Here is a 10,857-nt window from a genome sequence, read left to right as displayed (position 1 = left end):
ATGAGCCATTGCCAATGTTATGTGATTACACGCATTTCCATGAGTGTAATTGTATCTTTAAACACTAGAATTATGCTAATCCTCAAACTAATTGTATGTAATTAATCCATTGTTATTTATTTATAGGAAATAAGTGGAGTCATGGAAATCAAAAGTAAAATGGCGCAAAAATCTCCAGTTTTTAGCAAAAGGACGATATTGTGGAAAGCTTAATTAAACAGTTCAATTGATTAATTATGCAATTAAACTTAATTAGTTGATTAAGCTTAATTGGCTAATTAAGCTCAATGGAAACGTGCAGCTATGTTATTTAATTGCTTAATTGTTTAATTTCTTGTCACTTTGTGCCTTTGTGGTCTGTTGGCTTTGCTTTAATTGCAAAGATTAGGTCATAAGATGATAGCAACATGACCTGCACGTGTCACCTTACCTCACCAGCTCTCTATCCTTCATTTTCTTTTGTTTTCTTAGCCATAGATCTTCCTGGGATCCCTCGCACCCATTATAATCCAAGCGTCCATTTCTTAGCAAGAGGGAGATATAGATATATACAACCATCTCTCCTACTATGAGCACCAACAGTTGCCGCACCAAAAACACCAAAATAGAGGCAGCCCTTTGGGCTGCTCTCTTTCCCCATCTCCTTCCTCCATTTTTTTCTCTTTTCTTTATATCCTGTTTTGAGATTTGAAGGACTAATCATACAAAGCTTTAAGGATCCACTAAGGGCAACTCCAACCATGGGGTGCCAAACCAAAATTTTCCCAAATATAAGACTTTTGTTCTCCAACCTTTTGTTTTTGGTGGATCTGGTCCTATAATTATGGGACTTGGCCTCATTTCTAGTCTCATATTTGAGACAAATCCAAGTCCAAGACTCAGCACTGTTGGCCGGGACCACACGTTCTGATAACCCAGCCCAATAGGCGGCCTGACTCGCTGGAAGACTCGGGTAGGAAGCACGCGCGGAAGGGAGCACATGGGAGGACGAAGACGCGCCAACTTGCGCTGGAGAGAGGAAAAGCACATGCAGGTCGTCTGCTGCAGTGGGCCCCGCAACTGGATTGTGTCTGCTGCCGACCGTTGGCACACTCAACGGTCCATTTCTGCACGGCTGAGATCGCTCCATTTTTAAAATGGACGGTCTGATGTTGGTTTTTTTTTTTTTTTTTTTTTACACTGAACGGATCTATTTAGATCTGATGGGTCAGATTTGAGGGAAAAAACCTTATCAACGGCTCTTATTAAATGAATGGTTATTATTTCATTTTTGTTCCAGAAAAATAAAATAAAAAACCAGAAAATTATGGGAAAAAAATATATCCGTTGGAACAGTAAAATATAGGAAATTCTATAAATACCAACCCATTCTTTTCTATTTTCTCACACCAAATATCCTCCATCTCCTTCACAATTTCTCATTCATTAACCCATTTTCTTGTTCTTAAATATATTTTCCTTTTTTTTTTGTCTTGGAAAAAATGGCTCCAAGAGGGGATTCTTGGAGGCACAATGAAGAAGTTATTCTTTGCCAAGCTTGGATCACCGTTGGGGGTGATGGTTGCGTCGGAAAAGATCAAAAGTCGGACTTATTGTGGAGTCGTGTGGCGGAGGAGTACAATGCTCACAAACTGGCCGGTTGCATAGATAGAACACATTCTAGTTGCCACGCTCGTTGGAAGAAAATAAGTCCGGCATGTATGAAGTGGCGCCAAGCTCTTAACAGATTGACACGTGGCGCTGAAATCACATCGAAATTCGGCTGTTTGGCATATATGCCGACACAAAACATCAAAATATCTTCTAAATAGTTAGATTCTTTGTCGTATGTGCCGACACTTTTGTTGTATATGCCGACAAAAAAAAAAAATTAAAATTTTTAAATAATAAGAATAATTTTTAAATATTATGATCTAAATAGTTAGATTTTTATTCGTATGTGCCGACACTTTTGTCGTATATGCCGACAAAAAAAAAATTAAAATATTTTTTTAAATTCATTAAATAATAAGAATAATTTTTAAATATTATGATAAAATGTTAAATTATTTTTTTAACCTTATTTAATTAAATTAACATATTTTTAATATAATATTCATCAAAATTATACTCATATTATATTTTAGTCAAGAATAGTGAAAATAGCACCCCCAAATGGTGCCTATGGTTGGAGATAAGAATTGAGTCCTATATGAATAGTGCAACAAGGGGGTGCTAAAATGAGAATAGCACCCCCAAATGGTGCCTATGGTTGGAGTTGCCCTAAGGGACTCAATTTCTACAAGATTCAAGATTTGGGTATTTTGTGGGTTGTAATTCAAGGCTAGTCATGCTAGCTTCATAACTATTTGTGACTATCCTTGTTTTCTCTTACACTTCTCTACTCTTTGCTATTTGAATTTTGAAATTTTGATGTTTATGAATATGGGTTGTGAGTAGTTACTTTTGGGGGTTTCTAACTCTAGCTCAATTTTGATGTAATTGACATATTTTTCAAGTGATAAATAATGTATTTTCATATGGGTGCACTCTAATTACTATGTTAATTGATTCTTGATGCATGAATTTAGGGAATTAACCAATTTCTTTGTTATGTGTTGAGATTTGTTATATGTGATACAATTGGTGGTTCTTTTGTTCACTAACTTCACGTAATTAGTGTGGTGTGTCAAGTAATTGCTTAATCGAGAATTAATGATTGCCTAGATTCCTATTTTCTTGTGCCCTTCGCCTTTAATCCTAGATGTTGTGGCCCTAACAAGGCATAATGATTAGGGTTAGAGAGTTCATTCTTGCCTTAACCGGAACAATAGATACCAAATAAGAGAAATTAACTTAGTGGCCTTAACCGGCATTAGGTAGAGAACTAAGTAATAGTTACAATATAGGTTGTAACTATTGCATGCTTAAATCCCTAATTTCTAGAGCTCTACGCCTTTAGTTCATGTTTTGGTAGCCCTGGTAAGGTGCTAATTCATGTGTTAGAGAGTTCATATTTGTCCTAACTGAAAATGTGAATACCTCAAGGAAATTCGGCTTAGTGGCCTTGATCGGCATTAAGTACGGGATTTGGTTCTCATGAAGATATGTTTGTTTACTTGAAATATGTTCGTTGCATTGAAATTGCTAGAGAGCGATCCCTAGTACCCAAAATCTCTCTATTTTATTTTTCTTCATTTTTAATTGTTGTTGTTCATTTAGTTTTTGGCTTAATCTTTTAAAAAATTACAATTACAATTTCAAATGACAATTTCTATCTCATTGTAGATAGGCATCACTAGGCTCTTAGTTTTAATTAGGCTTTAGTGAAAACCAAAGCCGAGCATTGCTAGGGCTTGGTGTCTTAGATTAGCATTTTTATTTTTTTTCTTTTTCTTTTTCTTTTGTTTGCTTAGTGACTTTAGGTCCGACTACCTAAATATTGTGGGTTAGCCACTAATCCCCGTGGTACGATAACTTTGGGCACAATCTTTCCCTATCTTGACAACGATACGTACGCTTGCGTAAATATGTATCAAGTCATTATAACTGATATTTCATAACATGTTTACTAGTTTTCCGGAAATAGGATGATGAATTTGTTGAACTTCCATGCAAACATTGCTCTATAGTTAAGCAAGCATATATATTGATGAGGGCGGCTCGTGATTAAAGTTTCTCCTAGCTCACACAAAAGAATGTCAATATTAAAGCATGTTGTACCCTAAAATCTAAAGTTTGGTTTTTAGACGTTAGTTCACTCCACTTGCGAATCATGAACCTCCACTTTACACTTTAATAATGTGACATCAAAATTCGTTAATCATCGTGTACAATAATTTTACTTTATAATTGTATTTTCACTTTATTATCCAACCCAAGATGACCCAATTACTCCGGGTCTCCGGTGGCATATCCCATACAAACCTCAACACCCCCGAATACCTTAAAGCATCCAACCCCGGTAACAAATACTAATTGGGTCGCCGCAGCCAATCATATGCCTGCTAGGTAACAATATGAGTTGTCTTTTATGATTGTTAGAGACCTGGACCAAATAATATGGTTCCATTTCTGTTGCTTTGTACATAGATGGGCAAAAGGGGTTGTTGCAAAACCTTCAATTCTTCAAAATTGTTAACACAAGAAATTGAATGAGACCTTTATGCAGAAAATTTCTATCACCTCTAGGATTTCGATATACCAAACCACTACTCGACCCAATCACTGTTTTATTCGTCCTTGCCATATTGCTGCAAAACTGCAGCTTTCATAAAGAAATAAAGAAACAAAAGAATGATCTATATGTGCCTCTTGCTAATTTACTTCTCTGCAGAGTCACATAACATATTGCTTTGCATTCAATACTAATTTGCTGCATTATCTCAGTAAGAACATAGAAGCGCTCTAAGATGAGGCACTTGCATGTAAAGCTACCAGAGAAGCGTAAGTGCCATCCTTGATATTGATCAAAGTCTCATGCTTTCCTTTCTCTGCAATGACTCCATTCTTTACCACTGCTATCAAATCTGCACTCCTGATTGTCGACAACCGATGGGCAACTACCACTGTTGTTCGATCCACCATAACTCTGTCCAATGCATCTTGAACGACTCGTTCGGATTCAGCATCAAGAGCACTGGTAGCCTCATCTAGCAGTAATATCTTTGGCGCCTTCATAATAGCTCGTGCAATTGCCACCCTTTGCTTCTGTCCACCTGACAATTGGACCCCCCGTTCTCCTACTACTGTATCGTAACCCTGCATCAATTTCCAAAAATTAACATCAACATTCTGAATATGTATTCCAATCTCTAATATATTAGTTATAGCTCATGTGACAAACTTTGGTACATCGACACATAAGCATGATGATATAATCTTATAAACTGTGAATTTCTATCAACTAGTCCTTCTCATTTATGCAGCACATTAGTAGATCATTATAGCGTTCTGCAGTCAAAAGAAATTGAGATTGAAACGTGTTGATTCAGTACTTACCTGTTGCAAGCTACTAATGAACTTGTGGGCATTTGCCAATTCTGCTGCAGCTATAATTTCACCTTCGGTTGCATTCCCATCCTTTCCATATGCAATGTTGGCTCGGATAGTGTCATTAAACAGCAGAGGCTCTTGGCTCACCAGCCCCATTTGCTGTCTCAACCACTTCAGTTGTAGATTTTGGATTTCGATTCCATCTAATGTAATGTGACCTGAATCAGGGTCATAAAATCTCTGCAACAATGAGATCACTGTCGACTTCCCACTACCACTTTCTCCAACCAGAGCAACAGTCTGAAATATATAACTCAAATGGTAAGTTCCACAAATCCAAGTTACAGAGGTCCAACTCTTATGTATTGCATGGAAATGAATAATGAAATAGTACACCAAGTTACCTTGCCATGATGAATGGTCAAGCAAAGATCCTGAAAGATTGGCACGCTGGGTCTAGTTGGATACTTGAAACTGACATGGCGTAGTTCAATATCTCCCTTCACATTTTCTATTGTAGTTCCAGAGTCGTCACTAGAGTCTATTTTTGACTTGCCGTCAAGAATTGCAAATATGGAAGAAGCAGAACTCTTTCCTTTACTTACATCAGGGGATAGGGAGTTCGACTGAGATATTCCAACTGCTGTCATAGTGAGAGCAAAGAAAACCTGTAGACCAGGACAGAGAAATGTTAATAGTGAACTGAATATGCTAATAAAATTCAATCAACTGAATGTCTTAGCCGATTCTGATCTCCTGCTTATGCAGATCTCGTTAAGTAGAGATTCGTATCACAAAGCAAAAGTGCTTACCCGAAACACGTCAGAAAATTCTGTCTTGCCTGCTGCAACAAGTCGGGCTCCAGCATAGAAACTGCAGGCATACACAGAAAATAGCAAAAAGAACGATAGCCCAAAACCAGTTCCGCTAACTAAGCCTTGTCTTATCCCACTTTTAATAGGACCTTCGCATTTTTCCTGGTACAGTTCCATCACCTTCTCTTCAGCACAAAAGGAAGCAATTGTTCTAATACTCCCAACAGCATCATTGGCTACTTGGCTTGCGTCCTCGTACATTTTCTGCAACCATATAGTACTTTAGTATTGATAAAAAGGACTACTCTTAAACATATTAATAAAAATATCTATGGTTAGATAGCTAGAGGATCAACTTCTTCAACAATTTTCCACTTATTGGAGAGCATTACCTTTGCATCTGCACTGAACCCTTTCATTAACTTGACTTGAAAATATCCACTTACTCCTAACATAGGCAGCAGGACAAGGATTATAAGAGCCAATTGCCAATTTGCTACGAAAGCAATAACTAGGCCGGCAACTGCAGTTGCTATATTCTGAACCAACAAACCTAGAGCATCTCCAACCAACCCTCTTAGAGAAGCCGCATCTGTAGAAAGCCTTGCCCCAATTGCACCACTTGAATGATCAGACTCATCAAACCAACCTATGTCCATGTAAACCACCTTCTCAAAGCACTTTGATCGAACTCTTCTTATCAACTTACATCCAGCCACACCAAAAAGATATGCTCTTGATGATTGTGCCAAGAACGATGCAACTCCAAGAACAACAAAGATTAATGCCCAAAACTTTGAATCCTTACTCAGTTGATCAGGTGGCTCAAAGAAGGACTTGATTACACTGGATATTAGTATCCCAAAAACAGGTAAGATCGCCCCATTGGCTGCTGCAGCTAAAGTACCAAGAAGCAGCACTGGGATCTCTGGCTTGTTCAGGGCAGCTAGGCGGCTAAGTGAGACTTCTGGATGCCCTTTTGATGATGCTGGAGCATGAGTATCAGATGAGATTGAGAATGAATGACGAATACTATTTGCTCTTCCAGATGATCCACGGCTTATGGATCTTAATAAAGAAAATCTTTGACTTGACTGTCTCCGAGAATCGGAAGAAATATCTGGCCTATCCTGATCATTTACACCAGTCTGTTCTGACACAGTTCTGGTTTCTTGTAATCTTATAAGCTGGCTATATGCTCCCTCAGGATCCTTAACTAGCTCGGAATGTGGTCCTGTTCATTCAAAAGGATCAGTATCTGAAGTAGTCATTGATCAACTTTGACAGCATTTTTAAGTATTGACAGTACTATTAAGGCATTAAGCATGAAAATGGCTGACAAAAACACTATTAGCATATATATCCATTACCTTGTTCAACAATTGTTCCTCGATGTATTACAGCAATGGTATCAGCATTCCTTACTGTGCTCAAGCGATGGGCTACTATGACAGTAGTCCGGTTAACCATAATTCTATCCAGTGCCTCCTGCACAACTCTCTCAGATTCTGCGTCAAGAGCACTTGTGGCTTCATCTAGAAGCAGAATTCTTGGGTTTTTTAGAATTGCTCGAGCTATAGCAACTCTCTGCTTTTGGCCCCCAGATAGTTGAGTTCCATGCTCACCCACCATTGTATCTAGTCCCTAAATGAACAATTCAGAAAAACCACAAATCAGAACAAAGCAATTGAAAGCGTTGAGCTTCCATATTTAAAGTAACAATATATAAGGTTGTCTGAGTAAGCATAAATCCTGGTGGAATCCAACAGAGAAAACAAAAAAGAATTATAATAGAATAGAGGAGAGTATAAATTAAAGTTGGGTTTTAACCTGAGGAAGTTTGTCTATGAATTTAGCAGCATTGGCAAGCTCAGCAGCAGCCCTTATCTCTTCAGTAGTTGCACCATCCTTCCCATAGCCAATATTATCTCTAATGCTGCAAGTAAACAATACAGGTTCCTGGCTGACAAGACCTATTTTCTGCCTGATCCATTTCAGCTGGAACTCTTTGAGATTGACACCGTCAATAAGAACTTCACCGGCCTGTGGGTCATAAAATCTCTCAATCAAACTGATTACAGTCGATTTACCACTTCCGCTCTCTCCTACCAAAGCAGCAGTTGCACCACTAGGTATTGTGAGAGAAAATCCACGGAATATATGTTCATCTGGTCTTGCAGGATAACTAAAATGAACATCCCTCAGTTCTATGTCTCCTCTAATATCTTGTAATTGCTTCCCTTTAGTATCAGAAGCATCTATCTCTGGGTTTCTGCTAATTGTCTCAAACATCTTATAAGCTGCAGCTTTCCCAGAAGCAAATGCGGCCAAGCATGGAGATGTCTGCCCAAGAGAGCTGAAAATTATCAAGAAAATGTTTAATTATCCTGATCATTAATGTTCAGTATATTTTGAATACAAGAGCACCATCGTGCATGTCGTAAATTTTTAGAAAGTGCAACTTACAAGGAGCCAGTCAACACAGCAAAAACTACATTTATGACATCTCCTCCTTTATATCCCTTTTCAAGTATCATTTTTCCGCCATACCATATAGCCAAAGCATAACTACAGAATATAATAAGCATAACTGAACCGATACCCAACCCAGATGCCAAACCCTCTTGCACACCAGACTTGTAAGCTTTATTTATAGAGCTGTTGTACTTAGTTATAGCTTGTTTCTCCCCTGTAAATGATGCAACCTGCACAAGGAATGCCCATCTGCATTAGTTCAGTACAGAAAGAATAATACTTCTTGTACTTTAGAAAGGCTGCTTACAGTTCTTATTGAACCAATTGTCTGCTCAACCACAGATGCTGCTGCTGAATAAGCAGCTTGTCCTCGAGATGCCAACTTTGATACGATGATGCTCATGACAGCACCAGAGATGACAAGAGCGGGGATAGAAGAAAGCATGACCAGGGTAAGAAGCCATCCCTTAACAAAGGCTATGATAAAGCCTCCAAAGAATGTTGCAAATAACTGGATACAAGTTCCTACCTGCAATAAGAGAGTGAAAGAAATGATGAAGGGTTTCAGAAAAGGTGGCAACAACTGGAGGCTTTTTCGTGTCATGTAAATACATACCTTCTCTCCCATGGCCTCCTGAATGAGCACAGTATCACCTGACATCCTCCCAATAACTTCTCCAGTGCTAGTTTCTTTATCAAAAAAGCCTACGTCTTGCCTCAATATTGTTTTCAAGTATAAAAATCTTATTCTCGCAGCCTGTCTCTCTCCGGTGATCATCCAACAAGACATCTCTGGAACATAGCAAGTCCGAGTACATCAGTTTCTAATGACCAAGTTCTAGACTATTTATAACTGAGGTATCAAGTTTTATGTACTCACGTAGAAATGAAGCAGCTGCAGCTCCCAAAGCCAAGTAGACGAACTTTAAAGCCACCTGAAGATATGGAACTGACCAAATTAGCTTTGATTAATCCCGTTGGTAAACGTTTACATGTAGCAGTTTTAGTCACAAATTCTTACCTTAGACACTGTATCAACCACTTTATTGGAATTCCCAGATTCTCCAAAAGAATTAATCACATCTCCCATGATTACGGTCATTAGAGGCAAACACATTCCATTTCCAATTGCGCTAATCGTACCTACCGACATTAACAAGTAATCCATGGAATCAGCAAATGAGAAGAGCTTGAAAAAGGGCACTGTCTTGGTGCCACCCTCCTTGCTCTTGCTTGCATCTTCCTTGTTACTACTATTTTCCAGTCCGTTCTGGGATTCCGGCACTGTTGATTGACTTTTCGAAGCGGCAGCTTCCTCTCTGATCACATGATCTCCATCCAAAGGATTCTCCTGATCACCCATATCTTTCACAGCAGAAGTTGAGTTGCTTATACTTGACAGCAAGCACTTCAAAGAATAAACTTGCTGCTGTTGTTTGACAACAAGCAACACAGAGAACTTGCTTTATAAAATCAGAGCTGCAAAACAAACACATTTTTTTAATTTGAATTAGCAAACCAGACTACTTTTGCTTTCTGGGTAACAAATTGCCAAACCAACTAACAAAGAACATATGCCTACTGCTCTTTCTAATAGAATACAATACCGAGTACATTCATCATTAAGAAAAATACAAAACTCATGTACTCCTGTTTTCTGTGTGTGAGTTTTGTGCACGTGTCAGAACTCAGAATAAGAAAGCAGAAAACCGCAGTCGAAGCAAATAGTGCAGAATAGAATATATGAATGCATATAAATTCAAGAAACAGAGGAATAACAAGAAAGTAATGGTTCCAATCAATCAAAATGCTGGGAATAATCTTTACAACCCAGGTAGACGATTTGATGGAATCAAATCAAAAAAATACAAAGAGAAAAGAAACCAAGTGGGGACTGTGGAAGTTTCATGCATGCTAAGGTAGGCAATTCCACAAACATTTGATATGCTTATAACGCAAACACCACCAAAGATCGAAAAAGAGAGTCCTGAGGAATCAAGATTACCACTTCTTGGCGAAATGGGTCGATGAATTTGATTGTGTTATTTCAGCAAGAACGTTGCTTTATATATAAGCGATGCAAAGTCTGCCCATTACCACCTACAAGGAGTCGGACCCGTGATTTAGTCAAACACATTCTAGTCCTCTGCTTCTCTTACTGTCTTGCTTGGCGGAGAAGAAAACTCCTGGGTTGAATATCTTTTTGTTCTTTGACTAAAGAAAAAGCTTGCGTCATTTGGGTTTGATACTCTGTTTGGCATTTTGGCATGTTGCAAATGCAATGCAGGCCTCATTATTCCGCGTAGGGATGGCAATGGGGAGGGTAGGGTAAGGGGATTAAATTATCATCCCCATACCCGACTTCATTCCTCATCCCCTTACCCGCCCCAATCCCCGTAATAAGAAACTGGGGATTCCCCGTCCCCGTTCCCATTGGGGATCAAGTCCCCGTACCCGCCCCAATCCCCGTTAACAATATTACTAATTTATTATATAAAAATTCATTCAAATAATTATCGATTGTAAACTATGAAGTTAAAATCAAACATCAATATAAAATAAATTTTTTATTTCAATCAAACAAAAACAAATA

General features: G+C 38.4%; 1 protein-coding gene across 1 annotated transcript; it reads right to left on the bottom strand.

Annotated features, from left to right (window-relative positions):
- Nucleotides 1-4,386: 4,386 nt before the first annotated feature.
- Nucleotides 4,387-10,418, bottom strand: LOC112197544 (ABC transporter B family member 11). Its single transcript, XM_024338272.2, has 13 exons — nucleotides 10,270-10,418; nucleotides 9,286-9,743; nucleotides 9,145-9,199; nucleotides 8,881-9,056; nucleotides 8,572-8,793; nucleotides 8,256-8,494; nucleotides 7,620-8,145; nucleotides 7,160-7,433; nucleotides 6,182-7,023; nucleotides 5,787-6,053; nucleotides 5,379-5,642; nucleotides 4,981-5,274; nucleotides 4,387-4,740 (listed from the first exon to the last, which is right to left on the bottom strand). Exons 2-13 carry the CDS (start codon nucleotides 9,625-9,627, stop codon nucleotides 4,387-4,389), a joined length of 3,855 nt encoding a protein of 1,284 aa, XP_024194040.1. The 5' UTR covers nucleotides 9,628-9,743; nucleotides 10,270-10,418.
- Between the last annotated feature and the right edge of the window lie 439 nt (nucleotides 10,419-10,857).

This window comes from Rosa chinensis, chromosome 4 (genome assembly GCF_002994745.2).
Source record: "Rosa chinensis cultivar Old Blush chromosome 4, RchiOBHm-V2, whole genome shotgun sequence".
NCBI lineage: Eukaryota > Viridiplantae > Streptophyta > Magnoliopsida > Rosales > Rosaceae > Rosa > Rosa chinensis.
This window is presented reverse-complemented; position numbering and strand designations above follow the sequence as displayed.

Coding starts and splice junctions, on each gene's coding strand:
- LOC112197544 (XM_024338272.2), bottom strand. CDS start 9,627: ATGGGTGATCAGGAGAATCCTTTGGATGGAGATCATGTGATCAGAGAG. Junction 8,794..8,880: donor AGGAGGCCATGGGAGAGAAG/GTATGTATTTAC, acceptor CTCTTATTGCAG/GTAGGAACTTGTATCCAGTT. Junction 7,024..7,159: donor AGGAACAATTGTTGAACAAG/GTAATGGATATA, acceptor TTGAATGAACAG/GACCACATTCCGAGCTAGTT.